Source organism: Sitophilus oryzae, unplaced genomic scaffold (genome assembly GCF_002938485.1).
Source record: "Sitophilus oryzae breed Bouriz unplaced genomic scaffold, Soryzae_2.0 scaffold_177_pilon_pilon, whole genome shotgun sequence".
NCBI lineage: Eukaryota > Metazoa > Arthropoda > Insecta > Coleoptera > Curculionidae > Sitophilus > Sitophilus oryzae.
This window is the reverse complement of record NW_022146479.1, coordinates 3,754,419-3,774,996: the sequence shown is the minus strand read 5'-3', so window position 1 is coordinate 3,774,996 and position 20,578 is coordinate 3,754,419. Positions and strand designations below refer to the sequence as shown.

The 20,578-nt window shown below is 32.1% G+C and overlaps 1 protein-coding gene across 2 annotated transcripts in view; it reads left to right on the top strand.

Annotated features, from left to right (window-relative positions):
- The window catches only part of LOC115882208 (limbic system-associated membrane protein-like), a 247,558-nt gene that overhangs the window by 11,189 nt on the left and 215,791 nt on the right, over positions 1 to 20,578 (top strand). For both annotated transcript variants that reach the window (XM_030900112.1, XM_030900111.1), the window contains exon 2: positions 784 to 968. In XM_030900112.1, the coding sequence (XP_030755972.1) occupies positions 905 to 968 (64 nt within the window). In that variant the 5' untranslated portion in view covers positions 784 to 904. The remainder of the gene's footprint in view (positions 1 to 783; positions 969 to 20,578) is intronic.

Genomic DNA, 20,578 nt, shown 5'->3' with positions numbered 1-20,578 from the left:
TCTAATAGATTTCGAGATATCAATTTTTGAATTCAGAGTTCTAATAGCGCGACCACTATCGAACACACACTCAATTCCACTTATTTTTACCAAAAATGCAAGTGTTTCTAGCTTGCACTTAAAAAAATTTAAGCTATAGGGAAAATTACAACTACTCATTAATGAATAAACAAATTAAGTATCACGAGACGTAATTAAATCGTGAAGCTGAACACATGACGTACACCTTTTCCTAGAACTTTAAGTACTGAGAGGTATTGATTGGGTCGACCGGTCAACTGCGACAAATCTGCTTATCCCCTTCCACGTCTCTTAGCGATGTGCACAGTTTCTCAGTTTATTTCATACCTTTGGCAATGTGTTTACTGTTCTCTCTTTGTTCAGTACATTATAAACGCATTGTACTCTTCTTACATACGGATATCTCGACCCAAGACTGACCTTTGCCAGCCCTTAGAATACCGATAGTTCCAAACCAATTTAAGCGTTGCATATACAATTGGCATGAGCTAAGTCTATCCATGGAGTCAGGGAAGATTTCGGTAGATATCATTTAAAAAAATGACAGAAAATCCAATTTACTTGTGAACTAAAATGACAGATCTAATCATTAGATATACTTGTATTGGTAAAGCGCACGTAATCAAAACAACATAAATGACAAGTCCATCGCGGACATCTTAGAAATCCGGACATATGAGAACTCTACGTTTCTCATAAGCTATCTTTCTAATATTTAGATGCGTTTTAATAGGAATGTTAATTCTTTTTATTATTTTTTAGGTGGGAACTGATGAAATAAAACTAAACAACACGACATCGACAACAGTGCTTTAAAAAGTGTGTTAGTGATGTTCGATAGTGACTAGACTTCAACGAAAAACTTCAGAAGAAACAAACAGTCATGTTGCTGTGTGGCAAAATGAGAGTCTTTCTTCCAATATTGATAGCCTTCGTGATTGTGAAAGGTAAGTTCCAATGGGCTTGTCTTACGTTTTTTTTATTTAACCATTCGAAACTGCAACTAAATGATTTTATTTATGACTTATGACTGTTGCCTTATCTGCACATAACCAATGACATTACCCCATAGTTTTATAAGAATCCACCGGATTTATAAGAAGAAATTATATTGCTACACTGAAAAAATTAAATGCTTTAATGGCAAATGATTCCGCGCATTTGCCGTTTTAGCTTTTTTGCCAACTAAGACTCCTTAAATTCAATAGCACTGCTTTTGTGCTAAACAAAACCACTGCAATTGGGGTAATTTCACCATGCATTTGCCTTGTTGTGCCTGTCAGGCAAATGAATTACTTTTACGTCAAATTTAAGAGTTTCAAATTAAAATCCATGCTTTTTTGGCAAATCGGATTTTAGCAGAAAAAAATTGCATTTGGGCCAAATTTTGCGTGGATTCAACTTACTCCGTTCATTGGAATTATATGCTTTTATCTCCACTGTCAAACTTTTCAGCTGAAAGCCATGCTTTTGGTAGCAAGTCGGCGCTCTTGGCATAAGTAGCCATTGTTGCCTATATTTGCATCGTGACGCGATCAACCTGTTACGTGCGTGTTAGTATTAGTATCATCGGTCCCTTTAAACAACCAGCAAATGGTGCGTGTTTTGTCGACGAATATGAGCAGCGTGGAAGAATTTTTGGCCAAGTAGCGCCTAGAACATTTGCAAGATACGTAGAAACAATAAGGCGTTGTTTGATTTTATTTATGCATGATTTCCTAAGAGAATTTATATAAAAACAAATAAACAATGGGTGGGAATGAACAAAGATAACGTGGTAAAAGGTTTTGCTTACATTTCTGGAAATAAACTTATACACAGTTTATAAACAACAAAGAGAGTGCAAAGAAGCATTTACTATTTACTTTGTTTTTTTTTCATATTTCACCCATTGTTGGTTGTACTTTTGACTATTCAATCACGCCATAGAATATTAAAAAAATATGATGCAATATAAAGCCGAGATCTACGATTGGGTTATAGATGATTTTTACATAAATTCACCTTGGTAGCACAGTATAATATTATTATGGCACTGTGTTGGTTATAGTATATTTGTTTAGCGAAATAATAAAGGTATCTTAGAAAATTCGTGATTTCACCAGAAAGAAGTAGAGACAATAAGTTGGTGATGGACATCCATCTTTTTTCACCTGAAATCCTTCGTGCCCTTAGGTTAAATGCGCGGGCATTTGTAGCAAATGCTAAATATTTCATTACAAATTAGGCCAACATTTTTTTATCATTTCTTGTTCATATTTTCTATTGTGAATGTCTTGTTGGTAAAACATGCTTTGCTTTCTTGCATAGCAAAAAATCGACGGAATCGATGTAATAAAGTTCCTGTCACAAGAAATGAGCATTCATCATCAACTGTCTTGATGGACAAATATGTATTCAGACAAAGTTACTTATTTTATTTGGTGATATATATATTAGTTTTGTTTATTTTAAATATGAAACTTAAAATGTTCTTTTATTTTTAGCATACGTTATCTTTAAAAAAAAGTTTTATTTTTGTTAAACAAAGATACATACAAATATGCAATAAAAATATTTTCAAAATTTTGTATATTATTTTTAAATTTACCCTAATCCGAATGATACAAAGTCAATTTTTATTTCAAATATATTTGCTGCAAATAATTGATATTTTTGTGTACTTAATTAGGTATAAATAACGCCACATACACTTAAATAACACTTATTTGCAAATATATTTGAAAAAAAATTTGACCGTGTATGATTCGGGTTAAGGTGAATTTTTGCTACAAATTCCCAGTGCTTTAGTTACAAAAACCAAAGTGCCTTTGTTACAGATTTGCAATGATTTTGTCGCAAATTCTCACTGTGTTATTACAAATTCGAAGTACTTTTATCACAAATTCGTAGTGTTTTATAACAAATCCGAAGTGCTTTTATCGCAAATTCGTAGTACTTCATAAAAAAGTTGAAGTGCTTCTGCCGTAAATTCGACTTTTGATAATGATCTTTGAAAATTTTGGTATGGAGTTATGCAAATCGCAATACTTTCAAGATAAGGCTGTTGCCTTTGCAACCAGCGATTCTAAAGCGTTTGTCCCAAATACATCTTGAAATTACCCTAATTGAACCATGCATTTGGCATATATTAAGAATGGCGAAATTGGTTTAAGTGCGTTCGTCCTTGCCACCGATAGATTTGTTTTTTCAGTGTAATCCATTACAGTTTTTACTTTAACAGATTCCCGCATCTCGTATTCTTGTCTATAAAAGATCGGTCGACATCAGTATTTTATTCACAAGATGTTATTTCTGAACCTCAAAAATTAAAAAAATATACATTGTCGTTTGTCGAGACAAATGGAATGAAACAAACAGTCATATTTCTGTGTTGAAAAATAAGACTCATTCTTCTAATATTGATTACTCTCGTGGTTGTGAAAGGTAAGTTCCAATTCGCCATGCTCTAGTTTTGCTCAGTGTTTGATTATGTTTCGAGGGGAAACTTTGGTAGAAACTAACGTAAACCCTGGCTGTTTCTTGTCGGGAAACTCTCAGGTTGGCTTTAATAAACCGCCGCGCCGCGTTCTTACTATGTGCGCCAGAACTAAGAACTAGACCGAACTATAGGGACAACTTCAATTTATTATTTAAATGACCGGATTTACTGGATGTGCTGCAAAACATTCGTGTTTCTATATCAATGAGATGAAAATTTTAGTATACTATATGTTTTAGTGCTTTTTTTTCAATAAAATATCTTAGATCTAGACAAAATAGCATATATATATATATATATATATATATATATATATATATATATATATATATATATATATATATATATATATATATATATATTTAAATGTGTGGTAAACTAACTATATACTATACGACGCTGTATTCATTTCAGTTTTTGCTGGTTTAAAATAGTTAATCCTGATTATATTTTCCAAATTTCCATCCCGTTTTAGAGAAAAATAAAGAAATATGAAAATACAGGGTGCAACAAATTCGAGGTCGTACCTCGAATTGGTGTCTCGGAAATTGGTGTCTCGGAAACCGTAATAGACACGAACATGCTTAAATTGGGGCAAAGTTGATCCTTGGGATGTTCACCAAGATGCCAAAAAAGTTTTAAAAATATCAAGAATTCCTGAGTTTTTTCGAAAAAACGGATTTTTTGAAAATCAATTTAATTTTTTTCTGTCGTTACTTTTTAGAAAATCAAAAAACCAATTGCACATTCTCATAGCCACTTTATTAGGGCTATCTGATAGTATTTTTAGATTTTCAAATAAACTGATAATTTGTGAAATACAGAGGCTAACTTAATTTTTCTAAATACGGACCTGCAGTTGTTATTTGAAGTTTTGAAAGAACTCGGTCTCCAGAGTACAATGATATGCCACACTTGATATTTTTTTTGTTCTGGGTACCTTAACAAGAACAAAATTATTTAATTATTATTTAAAATATTTTAAGTCCGACTCGGTTTTTTTTAATTATTTAATCTGATAATATTCATCGCAAAAATATTGATCAGTACTAATTAACATTGAATAAGGAAAATCGAGCCAATTGAAAGATTCAAATAAATAATATCCAGGTCAGCAATTTAAGAATATTATTTTTAACTTTTTTTATTATGAATTTGAATATTAATCGTAGTTATTATAAGTAAAACAACTTCTACAAACTAGTTTCTAATGCTCTACATGTTCGAAAGGGTTACCACCATCCCTAATGTACAAATTTATATTTCGTTCAATCTTATTTATAACTTTGAACGTATCTTCTTATACTTGCAAATGCATTTTGTATTTTTTATTGTAAGTTATCCCCACCCATCCTTGGGAAATTTTTGGGAAACAGATTTGTGTGCCTGGAAACGTTCTATCCTTCTTTAATCTCTCTATAATTAGTGTAAATTTTTGACAAGTTTTATGCCAATTTTTAGTAAATGAGAGATTGCCCTCACTAAAAATTACCATTGATTGTCATTTCCCAGCTGTGTTGTCCCTTAGTAGATTACAAAAAAGTGCGGATCCTTATGTTTTCATGGTATATAACAATCATATTTTTTATGATATTTATTAATGTGTGTTTTAAATATAAATAATTAAAATAAATCGCCATGCAAGGCTATGACTATTACACAGCCTTACATGACGATTTATTTTTGTTAAGTTTTGGTTTCCAAAAACCACATTACGCGATAAAAATAGCGCTTCCGTCAACTCTCCGAATAACTTTGACTAACCAAATGTTACGCGTATTTAGGGGACCACATGTATTTATTCTTCTCAGCCGTCAAGAATTTCTGCCTAATTAAAAGATAATTGGATTTCCGATACACACAACAAAGATTTCCTTCTTCTTTCCTCGTTTCCCATGTACGTGCAGACCCTCTTCAAGAAATGAAATATATACGATCTGAGCCAGATGCGGTGCCAGATTTTTTTTAGTTAAATCATTATTTATTTTTGTCCTATAGTTTTTACTGAGCTTGATGATTTTTTAGAAATACGATCGAAAAAATAATAAATTTTACTTAAAAAAGGTATTAAATTGTATCTTTAAATGTCAATTTTTAGTAAATAACGTCTAGAGATTGACCTAGCCAAAATTGGTCATCGGCCCCAGCCGGCTTTCATATTGTTTTTTTCTTCAAAAAAAATCTTGTAATTCGATTGAAATAATATGCTATTGAAAAAAACCGGCGTCATAGTAGGTCTTGAAATGACAATCGATGATTATTTCTGTAACTAATAAAAAATAAAACTTTTTCTTTACTCCCTAATAATAATTTGTTTGGTTTCACTTCGTTCGAAATAACAATTTATTATTATAATCAATTAAAAATTAACGTACAAAATCTTCTATATTTAATTAGTATAAATATCTGCACCATACTAACTATATACAGATATAAATAATTACAGGCATTTTAAATTTAACGTTACGTTGAATAATTTATTAAAACATTTTCAGCATCGACAATTTAATAAAGCTGCTCTAAACATCATGTTCCAACGTCTATACTCTATACTGAAAAAGGTTTAACAGAAATAGAACACGGTAATAGAATTTAATACGGCCCGAATCTTTTCGAGAAGAAAGCAAGAAAAAGAGCTGCAGCGCTCGTGGATGTTAACTGCAAGTGTCCTACATATTTTTATTATCCATTTGGAGAGCATCCAAAAGCAGGAATGCCGATTTTTTTTGTTGCTTTATTGTATTTCTTTTTTTCTCTTTTATAAATGTGGATTTTATCGAAAATGGCATGAAAGAATGGAGAGAAATGTTGAGAGCGTCGTGTAGCTTTGAAATGTTTCGGTATAATTTAAGGTGGTTTCAACTAACGTCTTGCTTTAGATTAAAATTTGTGAGGCTTTTATAAATATATGCATCGTCTATTCGAAAATAGCTGACAATTAAATTAAAACCTCATATTTTTAAAACTGGTGTAAGGAATTTTGGCAGTATATTTCTCTCTGTCCTTTAAATATCATTTTTGTTAAGAAACTATATGGGGTGTATTGGTTTTCTATATACAGGGGTGCTAATTGATCCACTATTTTTACTGCTATAAACATCTAGAGGCAGCACACATAAGTACACCTTCTCTTTCTCAATAATAGATTTGATAGACTTATTTTGTGAAGTGAGTTTATTTTGAAAGGAATCCAACTCTTCTATCGATTCCATTCCTTATTATGAAAGTATCATCAACATAACAAAAAAACTGTCATCTCACATTCTATCTGATATACATAATGTATTAGAAATATTCCTTGTAACATTTTTATTATCCAACTCTCAAATACTGTCGAGCATCTCAAATCTTCTCAACTTAAATAAAGCTGCTCTAAACATTATGTTCCAACGTCTATAGTCTATACTGGAAAATGTTTAACAGAAATAGAACTCGGTAATAGAATTTAATAGGGCCCGTATCTCTTCGAGCAGAAAGCAAGAAAAAGAGCTGCAGCGCTCGTGGATGTTAACTGCAAGTGTCCTACATATTTTTATTATCCATTTGGAGAGCATCCAAAAGCAGGAATGTCGATTGTTTTTGTTGCTTTATTGTATCCTTTTTTTTTGTTTTTAAATGTCTTTCTCCGACGTTTTGATACTCGCGGCGACGAAGTATTTTATTCGGTTGCGGTGAATGTCGGCTTTAAACATCTGGATTTTATCGGGAATGGCGTGAAAGAATGAATCGGAATGTTGCTGTGAAATATTTCGGGTTTTAACATCTTGTTTTAGATTAAAATTTATGAGGTTTTTATAAATATGCTGTTTTGGTTTTAGAAGCAACTAGAAATAAGGAAATATACAGGGTATTAATTCTGTAATAACCCGAATATGTCTCTTGAAAAGAATTCTGCGTTTTTCTTCACTAAAAGAAAATCTAGAAAAAAGTTATTTTTGTAAACACTACAGGGTGTAGAAATTTCATTCTTATTTCGTTTTTTCCAAATAATTTCTGAACTAATGTGGGTATTTGGATGAAAATTGGTGTCGGGGTGTTTTTTGACATGATAAATTCGATTTCGATGACAATATGACTGTTAGCTGTAGGGGGCGCCACCTACAAGTTTTAGAAACATTTATATGGTTTGGGATTGGGAAACTGTCTACAATATGTTTTGATATAGTGATCAACTACTGTTGATTACTATATTGCTTGTAGTTGTGAACTAGTATAATTCACAACTACAAGCCCCCCAACTTGTATATAGGAATTGACCTTTAAAGTAACATTGTTCAAAGGATATGTTGATGACATAATAACTTGTATTCTAAAAAACGATATAGCACTTGTGTTGAAAATATTTAACAATGTTCACCCAAGATTCAGTATACAATTTAGATCAGCGGCCATTAATGACAATATTATTCCAAGAAGAAATACCCAAAAAAAAATATAATTCATCTTTGTCTACTACTTTCAAACATACTTCTGAAATGTTATTTCTTCCGTACAAAAAACTTTTGTTCTATGTTTTTTTCTATTATTTTCTTTTTTTTCTGCTCACGTCTCCAAAACTCACCAAAAAACTTAACAGAATTGTGTTCCAACATCGACCTTTTCTTCTTCCCTTAACTTCTGTATACGTATCAACTTTGCGCTAACATTTGTTTGTCGTAATGCCGTTAGAAAGTTAAGGTCGCAGTTCTTGAGGTGTGGGGGGGGGGGTTCGATCCCTGTACCCTAACCCCGTCTCACCCGAGGGCTCAAATTAAATAAAAACTTCGGTTTTTGTCTTAAAAACGTTCGATACGTCAAATGGGAACCATCTTTCTACTTTCTTTATCTCCATGTTTGTTTTTTGTTTAAGGAATATTTTTTTTTATTAGATGTTGGTGAATGTAAATTTATTGGCCTGAAATTTGAAATGTAAGTTAATGTACTTAAGTTAATGTAATTTTCTGAGTCTACACTTACTTTTCCCTGGATTTTTTCTTTACTTAGCTTTAAAAAATACAAAACACACGTAATAAAATTAACCAAAATGCAAAATAAATATCGCAAATGTTTATTATATCCCAGAACACGGTTTATTTGACACAAATTATAACCTTTAATTTGACAAAAGCTTGACAAGTTTCAAAAATCTTAAGTTGAGTTCATACGCATCTGCGTCCGTCCGTCGTTTATGGTTCTGTCACTCCAATCATATGGAAATATGATCTGTCATTTTTGAAATAAACCAATATCCAGTGTTCACTTTTATACACATTTTCACTAAAATGACGAATATACGATTTTAATTTAGTATTAATATTCAAAATATGCTTTGGAGGTCCTTCAATAGTTTTTAATTTTTCTGAATACGCCATAGAACTGAAGGATGATTACAAAATTATTTATATTTTACAGCAGTCAAAAACCGCATCACCCACCGACTAAAGGATGCTTCACGCTACACCGTAACGGGTCCGAGCCGTGCGTCGGTGAAGACACGGCCAAACATTGTCAAGTGTTCTTTACACATATACATTCATGCCAGGCCGAGCACGATCCGAGCTTCGCCGGAACTCGTCCGTGCCCGGTCCCAGAAATGCCGGCGTACATTTTTTTCTCGGATCCGCTCCGTTCCCGCCACGTTGCGGAAAGCATGAATGTACTTTTCCTGGTGCCCCGACTGCAATCTGCAGTCATGATATAAACAAAGTACACTTTTTATCATGTCTGTAGTAAATATTAGTGAATCTTACAGCAGTATTTGACGACAGGGTATGCGTAAAAATGGACAATGAAAGGATGTAATGAACAAGTTGATCCTTCATCTTTTCCTTTGAGCAGGTGTTTCCCCTGCAGGTGTCGTTCTTTATTCATCAACTGCAATTGGTACCAATTCCAGTTGCGAGAACTTTGGCATTGTTCGTATTAAATCTTCGTATGTCAAGGGGGTGTGTTTTCTAATATAGGTACTCGGAACTAATACCAACCCCGTTATCAACTCGGTGTTGCATATACAGAAGGATCGGACGTGGCTCGGTGTCTACTTCACGGAACGTGCCCGGCTCGGGCACGGTCCGGGGTACTGTGAATCATCCTTAACAGCGAACAGGAGACGTAATCGTGGCCGGAAAATTCGCTGACCCCGGCTCGCGTTTGGCGGCGTTCAAGATGTAAGGAGGACAGTCGCATCATCTCGCTGTCGAGATATTTTTATTTTTAGTGTTAAGCGTAGGTCTTTAGCGACCAATAAACACATTAAATAATTTAAATCGAATTTAATTATTTGAATAAATGTACTAAGAATTTTAATTTATTATAGGAGATCTCAGTGATTCTTTTTTAAATAAAAACGTATTACAATATTTTGAAGGAATGCGACGCACCAATGGAAGCTTCGCCTCTGGAGTATATTAATATTTGATGTTTTAAAACACCAAACACCGATCCACATCACTGAACGTTAAACGAATTAGTTAAAAAACACAAAAGGGAATAAAAATACAGCCGTAAAAAAGAAAGAAAAGATTTAAAAAATCGATGTCAGAGTAATCTAATTCAAATGGGCCGAGCCCACAAAAGACGCGAACCTTTGATTGTTGGAGCGTGAAACCGAAACGTTTTATGGGAAAGAGGGATTATTTTTTGAAGAGCAGGAATTCCGGGACGCCGACAGCAGGAAAAAAACAAGGTAGACAGAGCAGTTGAAACGCGCCGGTGTTTAACAACTGATTTTAAATCTTGTCCAAACAGAACGTTTTTTTTGTTTGATTTTTTATAGCTATGCAAAGTGATAATTTTAGAATTTTTATAATTTGACAATATATTAGGGTTATGACAGAAAGGAATATTTAAAGGATATTTTAAAAAAGAGATGGTTGTGTAGAAATAACTATCGTATGATCGAATAAAAACGGCGTCCAGTCGGCTTGGAAATGAACATCGATGATATTCCCCATATAATTTTACATTTAAATAACAGCGATCTTCATTTCATAGCCATCGCTGACGCCGTTCTTTCTCGATCATATTTTCGATCATATCACACCTTAGAAACGTATTTTGACGTACCAAATTAGTCCAAGAAAATTAAGGTGCCTCGTGAAACTAAATCCCCTAAAGCTGAAAGCTAAAAAAAAAAAATTGTAGGTAGTTAGTTAACCATTGTGGTTCAAATTATCATATTAATAGTCCCCATCCCTACAACCGTGCAAACCACCCCTAAATGTACAATTTTTTTGTTTTTGCTAAATATCTCCAAAACGGTTACCTTTAGTAAAAAATTGCTAGTTATCAAAATTATGGCCTATAAAATTACATACAAAACGATTTATATAAGTTCATGATATGGATAAACCAGTGGCGTGCAGTGAGGGCTTAAAACTCTTTAAATGTATTACGTTGCTCCAATTGGTGGTCTATATAACAACTAGTGTCCTTAAATTTTTAAAATAAAAACAATAGAGCGTTAAAATATTTACACTAATAAAAAGTAGTTTTTCCCAGTGGCGTGCAATTAGTATTTAAATAGATGAGTGAGATCCAAGTTGAGGTAAAAAAGCATTTTTTGCATTATTCTCTTATTAGAAAATATTGATTGACTTCCGATCATAATCTTCGTTGTATAAAAAGTTCTAATGTTTAACTGTTACATTTTTTTAATATATTCTAGTACATAACTATAAAAATGAACTTCTATGGGCATAACAAAACCATAATTGAAATAAATATAAATTGAATTTTTATATACAGTAACTAGCGTGTACCCGCGACTTCGTTCGCGTCGAATTAATCATTTGTAATGGTAATGATAAAGCAAAGCGAGAATTTCCATTAACATACAAACTGGATAAAATTTTCTCACATATGGCGATATTATTATATAACTTGGTAATATTTCAGGGGTAGTTTCATCTCGTTGGAATTTGACTTTCGAAAAATCCGTTTGCCAAAATTAAGCTTTTTTACGTCAAGCAGTTTAAGCAGAACCGTGGTTAATCAATTACCCAACTTTTTGGAACACCCTGTATGATTTTTTTAAAAAATTTCAAAATATGTAAAAAACAAAATAAATTATGCATGCCCAGGCGTTTTCCCGAAAGACTAACCGTTTTTTAAATAACAGATACCGTAATATTTGAGGGGCGTTTTCACCCTCTTGGAATTTGAGATTCGAGAAACCCCTCCTTATCGAACCTCTACACCCCACAGTCAATCCGTTTGCGAAAAATCAGCTTTAAACGTCAAGCAGTTTAAGCAGATTCGTATTACTTAATGGTCATATTTTATGAAACACCCTGTATAAATTTTTAAAAAATCTTAAAATATGTAAAAAAACAAAATAAAATATACGTGTTTAAGCGTTTTTTTCGGAAACTTAAATATTGTAATATTTGAGGGGTGATTTCACCCCCTTGGAACTGGAATTTCGAAAAATCCCTTCTTATCGAACCTCTACACCCTAGAATCAACCTGTATGCCAAAATTGAGCTTCTTACGTTGAGTGGTTTGAGCAGTATCGTGAATAATCAGTGTGTCAGTCACTTAAGGATTTTATATATTAGTATAGATGACACTCGCAAGCAAATTAGTAACGTCTGACGAAAAATCGTAAATATCAACAAATTAACTTTAAATAATTCTTAAACGGCCCCTATATCAAATTTTATACACCCGAAAATTTTAAATAACCTAATAATTTAACCACAGATTAACTTTACCCACCCTTATCAGACCTTAATAACCGAAACCAAAGGCCGAAAGAAAAACAACCCCGAGTTCTAACCAAACTTTTTTTAATAAAGACAGAGAGGGCACGTAAAATGTTATCTTGATATTTTAAATTTGAGCCTACAAACTTTACGGACACACGGGGTAGGGCTTTACACAAAGAAAGGAGCGGGCCTGTTAATTTTATTAATTAATTTATTATGTTTATCTAACGGCGAAGGGTAAAAGAGGGAGCAAAAGGGAGACAGTTTGGTAATATATGTGAAAGTCTGAACTCTGACTGAAATTTTATAATTGGTTTTTAAATTAACCCTTCGGCTCCTGTCATATTTAAGATAAATGCCAGATGAGGGATAAAATAAAAATATAAAATAACGGTAAGGAATTCTTATACCAATGGAAGCATCTGTATAGCGTTATAATTTTTTATATCGTTAACGATATAAAATATACAGAGTGGTCCGAACTGTATTCCGGAAACTTCGGCAGCATATTGTGCAGATAAAAATAAGTAAAAAAGTTTGTATAAATCTTTATAAAGTTTTTTCCAAATAATATATGATGTAATGTGAATATTTGGATGAAAATTGGTGTCTGGGAGTTTTGACATGAGAAATTTGATTTTGTTGTCAATATATGACTCCTACTTACGAATGACAATTTATGTAGAGGGCGCCACCTATGTACATATTTTATAACTGGTTTGAAGACTATTAATATTATTATTATTACTTTTCGTCCATACCTGTGTGTAACTACTGAGTAAAAAAATATACATTTACTACTTTTTTTTACGTAAAGAAGATTTCTTGGTAAAAATTGCTACGAGTGACGGTTCTCGAGATATTTGGAATGTAAATTATCAATACCTGTCAACCTGCCAACGTAAAAAACGTAGTAAATGTATATTTTTTTATTCAATAGTTGTATACAGGTACAGACTAAAAGTTATTACTCTTCAAATTAGTTAAAAAATACGTAGATGGTGCCCAAGGATACTATAGAGATAAGGATAGTTCGATTCCTATCTTTCTGCACTGTCAGTTTTTTTACGTCATCTACTGACCGAGTTGAAGTTGGCGCTAAAGATTTTAGACAGTGACAGTTATTTTTGCATTTGACCATTGAGTTATAATAAAAGAGGAGATGCTATCACGTGACCAAAGCGGTACCAGGTCGGCCATATTGATGCGACTCTCTTGTCAATTCGTGCTATTGCCGTCTAGCGTAATCCTGTTCTTGATTTTTGCGTTTATTTTGAGTTATTTTGTGTTTTATTTGGACTTATGTGTGTTGTGTGACTAAAACAATCATGGTGTCATGTGCTGTTCGAAGTTGTAGTAGCAGAAACGCCATCGATAGAAAGAAATCGTCAGGAATTACATTTCACAGGTAATGGTAAACAAGATGCAGGGCCGAACTCTGAGTATTTTATTATCTTTAATATACCATTTTATAAATTAAATCCCAATTTTTATTAATATATATGTCTTTCTAGGAGGATTTGCGGTACCGGATTTGTAATTAAAATTACGTTTCAATTTGACAATAAATTATAAAATACACATTACATAGAAAATGGTTAATAAAACAAATAAATCATAATCATATGAATTAAAAAGGCAATGTTTATGCAGTGTTGTGTGTGTTAATATACTATTGTGTGTGTTAATATACTATAGTGCTATTATACAGTGTGACCCATTTATTTTAGGTTCACTCTGAAAAAAAGTTTATTAATTGTGCAATATGTCTCGGGTTGTTTTTACATGAAAAACTTTATCTACTTAGCAAAAATAGCCTTGTTCTAAAAATATTCTAGGCATACTTTCCAGTTTTCGTGGGTAAGTAGTTAAAGTGCATTAGGGCTTTTTTTAATCTGTGTATATAATCCAAACCAAACCACTCGATTCAGCATAACTTTAAAGGGCTTACCTATACCAAATTTGACCAAAAAATCTCTGGTGTGATTTGTTAAAATCTTGCTCCTAAAACTGGTAAGTAGACGTTGAATGTTTTTAGAACAGGGTTATTTTTGTTAAAATAATAAATTGGTTTAAATTTTTATTATTTTTTTTATTTATATGTTATTATTATTTATATGTTTAAAGTTTTAAATTAGTATCACACAGTTTTGATCAATCATTTCTAGATAATCACAGAACATTATTAATAAAAAGTATAATAGAAAGATATTTAAATATTTGAATGATATACCTCAGTAAAAATATATTAAACAATCTTGTAAGTGAAAGACATCAAAGCAATAAACTTATTTTATTTAAAGGGCAATAACTTTCATATTTTTTCTAATGTGTATCATAATATTTTATAATAATCTATTTGTAATAAATAAAGTTGCATTTTTCGTAATTTTATTTTTAGTTTCATTTTTCCCATAGGTATATATCATCAACTTCAACAAAAGTCAATTAAGGTAAGTTATTTTTTATTTTATTTTTTTAAAACTATAATATGATACATTTTATCTTTAAAATACATACTAGAAAAAATAATAATATTAAATAAAATATTATATTTTATTTAGGTAGGTATTTTATTTAACAAATTTTGGGTATAAGAAATATTTTTTTTTCACTATTATAAATAAATAATTAATTTCAAAAATAAAAAAACTAATAACTAAAAATAAAAAAACATTAATTTATTTAAATTTTAAAGGAATATTTTAAAAAAATGCAAATTTGCTGAGTCCAACACTGATATCGCCGCCATATTGATGCTACTTTAACCTCCGCCCAGTGAAACCGTTTTTCTTGGCTAGTCGTATATGGGAATAGCATCTCCTCCTTTATTATAACTCAATGCATTTGACGGACGAGCGCACAGTGCGTTGGAAGATAAATTTAGCGGGACAAAAGCGTTTGGTTAGAAATAAGCCAAAAAATGTGTACTGATAAGAATAAAAAGTAGACATTCCAATTGATACAAAAATGCATGAATATTCTTTGTATTTCGATACATTTTTATCAACCAAATTTGGTCGTTTTCTGCTCAGCAAGGCAGAGATCATACGAAAACAAAAATATTTACAAGTGCTTATACATTTTATTAGAAAGCCAAATTATGTTGAAGATTGCCAAAGGTATGTACTTTTCTACTGTACGTATATTATTTGTTAAAATCCTTCGTGCCTTTGTTCTGCAGATATCAAACTTTCACTTTTTTTTTCAAATATCGATATATTGAATGATGTAGATCTTTTGAGTTACCAATACAGGTAGTTACAGTCACAGGGAGTGCAAGCTTAACAGGTGAATGCCCAAAAAGATTCATTTCAATCGGATAATATAAAAACAAAACAACTCCATCAAAAGGCACTGAGTTTAGAAAGTTGTCTTAGATACTTACTATATAATATGAATTTACAATTACCGAGTGTTAAAATTAAAATTAAAATATCTATCTTATTTTCAAAATAAAATATATTTTTTTAAAATAAATTATAGAGGGTGTCACAAGATTACAAGTTAATTTAAACAAAAACTGCTAAAGAGTTTTTTGATATCATAATTTTATGTATTTGGCAATCGTTTAGAATACGGTTTTTGTGTGTCATGTACGAATAATATCATAGTTTTATTATCTTGTATTTATTTATTAATAAATAAATAAATTTAACCATATAGTTGCTATATATTAGACCATTTGCTACGTTCTTAGATTTTAAGTCCCAAACATTGCTCTTGAGATTTTGTCCCGCTAGAATAACCATCCGCCGCACTGTGGAGCGCTGGTCAGCGCGTGACGTAGCATTCCACGGCGACTACGACAGCGGCGATTTGACGCGATCGAACAGTCCTTTAGAATATATACAGTCCTTGGGTGGTGCCCTATACAAGTAGGAGTCATATTGACATCAAAATCAAATTTCGTATGTCAGGAAACTCCCAGATACCAATTTTCATCCAAATATTGCCGTTACTTCAGAAATTATTTGGAAAAAATCGAAATAAAAATGAAACTTCTACATCCTGTATCTCCGAAACTAAGCATTTTAGAACATACATTTATACGAACTTTTTTACTTATTTTTTTGTGCAGAATATGCTGTCGAAGTTTCCGGAATACAGTTCGGACCACCCTGTATATTTTAACACAGCTATTATATTTAGGCCAAATTTTAACAGGCCTTAATTTTTATTTTTTGAACAAGAAGATTCATAAAAAAACTAATTCCAGTTCTTTTCGATGTAATTTAACATGTAGTACCTAAAGTGGTAGACGATGTATTGATAAGTACTATCACATCAAAGACATAAAATGAAGAAAATGCCAACTCTGGCAACGTAGTTCTTCCAATACAAGAAGGTGTAAAATCTGGTATAAAATCAAGATAATTTATTTTAGTCAGTGTCTACGAAGGCACCTATTGAAGAACTTAATTTTAAATTGTTGTGTTATCAATTACCTATCAACCTTTATAGTGACTGTAAAATAGCCACTGCACTACTCGCAAAATAGGCGGAAGTATGTCAAAGTCGAATGGAGAAGAGGGTTATTTCGTGTTTCCTCGTCTAAAGGCGGATTCTGACGACTCGTGTACTTGACAAGTACACCAATATTTGCGTACTTGGCAAGTATACCATCATTGTAAAGAACAATTTTTTCATTTGTAATCAACAAGCTTGGTCACGCGGCGCGACGGGTGACAAATAATTGCACAAATAAACTTTTAAACACAACATGGCAAGTATATGCCAGTAACAAATGTTTGTCAAGTACACGAGTCGTCAGAGTCAGCCTTAATGAAAATGAGCCGAGACGAGGCCCATAGTTAGGCGAAGAGATACGAAATATTCCTCGTCACAATTCGACCTTGACCAACTTCGGGTTATTTCGCGAATAGCGTAGGGGCAGTTTTACAATATTAGACATCTTGTATGTAAAGTATGGTACATCTGTGCTCTACTTGACGATATAAATATAGTGTTTAATTTAAAACATTTTGGAATGACAAATAAGACAAAATAAACGAAAAGAAAAAAGGACATGATATAAAAGTGTTTTACTCTCTTATCAAAAATTAAATGTCGGTTATTTACACTGTTTGGAGTTAATGCTGAGAAAATAAGATTTTGTCACAGCAGCGTATCGGGAGCAGAGCTGCTTATATAACTTCCGCATGCAAAGTATTTAAGTACGACATAAACGTGAATATCGAAGGAATTCTGCAGAATAAACATAATAAACATTCAAAAGACCTTAATAGTAATGCCACAGATGCAGTTGTGCTACATCTACATAGAATAACTAATATTTACCAACTCTATGTAGTTCTTTTTGGAAAACAAAAACATGAATAAGAAATGCCCAAGGAAATTTTATATGGAAAAATCAACAATGGATGAATGAATTCTTACAGTTCTTCGCAGGTTTGCGTTCTCGGTCGAAAAAAGCCATTGCAATTAACGGTGGTAATAATTAATGTATTAAAATGTAATAAAATGTACTTGGTAAAATAGGTACAAATACACCAGTAATTAATGAGAAAATTTCCAAAATCACACACCGAACATTCACAAAACATAATGAAATAAAAATATTGACATATTTAAAAACCAAATGAATATTTGATAATTTTTTAATGACTAGCAGCGTCTCTAGTGTTTGTTCGCAGAGTATAGCTCTTACTTCCAGTCATTGCCATTATAGAAAAAGTTCTTCTTCAGGGGATGTTTTGAGTTCATAAATAACCTTAAAACCAAGCAATCAAATTTATTTTTACTGCATAAATAAATATTAAAATTGTGTGGGCATACTTTTGAGATAATTAATTTTGTATTTTACTGACGTATCTTTTACTCACAAACACACACACACACACAGGAAGGCAGCATAAATATTTTCAGAGACTTCTAAAAAATGGGAAAATAAACCACTTTGAAAGATACCCTAAAAGAAGGGGGAAAAGTAGGGAGCAAATAAAAAAAAAGTTTCATATGCAGAATTACGAAAATATATACACCGCCGCTGTCGAGTTGGAGGGCATTAAAATTCATGACGTAGACGCTGCCATATACCTTCAATAAAAGTAAGTTAGTTGTGGATAATGCCATTAGATCCTACACGGGAAGCTGACGATCTTGAAAAAAGAAGGGGGAGCTAAAAAAAGAATAGAAAAAAAATGTTGGATATCTTTTAAATACGACAAATACACTGATAATTATCAGTGTATTTGTCGTATTATATTATAAATGTATTATAATATAATATGAAAAAATTATAATAATTTAATATAAATTGGTATTATATTAAGTATAGATATAAAAAATGGAAAAGCAGCAAGGAACGACGGAATAACAGCTGAAATACTTAAGTATGCTGGTAGGAGAACTTGGAAAATTCTAGCAAATATATACACCACGTGTCTAAGGAGAAAACATATACCACAAGACTGGAATAACCCCAACATAATTCTAATTCATAATAAAGGCAGCAACGACGACATCAGAAACTATAGACCAATAAGTCTACTGCCAGTAACATAGAAGAAAACAACATTCCTGGCTAAGAAAATACGGGATTGGTGTAACATCAGCGACGCAGCCACCATATTTCGAAGAGCCGAAAACGGCACTCTACACATTGTATGAAGAGTACAGACAATCGCCAACGTACGGCTGAGCACAAAGCACAGGAAGAAGAAGAAGTGGAAGACCGAAACTGGGATGGGACCATGATATTAGGAAATTAGTAGGGATTGATAGGGTAAACTTGGGACCGCATAGCCAACAATAGACACCAATGAGCCTAACTACAAAGAGAGTATGGGAGGACTACACCATAATTGGAAATGGTGATGATGATTGAAAATGATGATGAAGATGATAAATATTGATGTCATTATAAACGTTGATAGGTGATAGATTTGAAAACAATTTATACCAAAATTGTTGAACAGGTAATTCCATTGACACAAACTGAAATGACCGGAAATAACTGACTTGGTTTTATATGAAATCTTATAACTTTTTGTTGTGGAAAAATTGTGTTGTGAAACATTTTTATACATTTAATGATTTTGAAGGGATTTTGTTTCAAAAAAATATGTGGTAGTTCTATGTCCACGCAATATTCTGACACCCTGTATAACTTTGCTGTAGTAATGTACTGGTCAAATTTCATCTACATGTTTAATTGGAATTTTCCATTCGCTCTTCTGTACTGCAAGCACTTGATTATGTTGAACTTTAAAATGCGATGCATGATTGAAAACGACGTGATTGGTTTTGGCGTTAATTTTCATTCGCCAATTCGTAATAATTTATGAAACAAAAAGGAAAACGAGTCCTGCCGGAAAACATGTGAATTTTATGCGCCGAAATGTTGTTAATAAGTTGCCATGGCAATATTACAGAGAATATTCATTGGGTTTCGATGTTTTTGTCGAGGAATTTACTGAAAAACCGATCGGTGGTGGGTTAATCCAATTATTGGATAGTAATTAGGTTTGAAAAACTTTTAATTTTGAGATATATTTTTTATTTTTAAATAAACTTTTATACGAGGTTTGGTCTTTCTGGGAAATAATAAAAATTGACAAAACTATTGTACAAAATGAGGGTAGCCAGGATCTAGAAAACAGATGTGAACAAAATAATGTTCCAAAAAGAGTTCAATATCAGCTTTTCAAATGTTAGTAGAATTAGATATTCTTATACCCTACTTATACCGGGTGCGTCTTAAAAGTAGCTCACCTTTATAATTTTTTTATTTTTTCAGATAAAAAAACGAGATTTGGTATGTTAGTATATGCCATAAATTAGGATTGATTGACGTATTCAATTGTTTTTTGGCCACTTCCTGTTTCACAGGAAATGATTGCAACTTTTGATTTTTAAATGGCACCCTAAATAGTCTCACTCAATAGAAAATGACACTCTGAATAGAATGACATATCATCTGTCAACTTTTGACATTTTCTCATATGGTTTATTTGAAAATGTAACATAGGATTCATAACGATAATTTGACTCGAAATATCAAGTGTGTGGTACCGAATTATTCGTAAAAAAAATCTTCTATTTCATAAAATTGAGATATGATTAAAAATAGGATTTGGGCATATTTTAACCGGCCAGGACAATACACGAAAAACATTAGACAATCAATCAAATCTATTTTATCAAGGCTCCTTGATTAAAAATTAGTGTTTTTAATACAGTAATAGATTGGAATGGAAATGATGATGATAATATACTACTTAAAACATGTTCTTTTATAACTGTAATGTTTTCCAGCTTATTCTGTTCCTTACCGCATAGTTTGTTCTCTAGATATTGCTGTAAACCTATATAATGTCTAATATCTATTTTATTTATTTATGAAATTCCACCTGAAGGTAGCAGT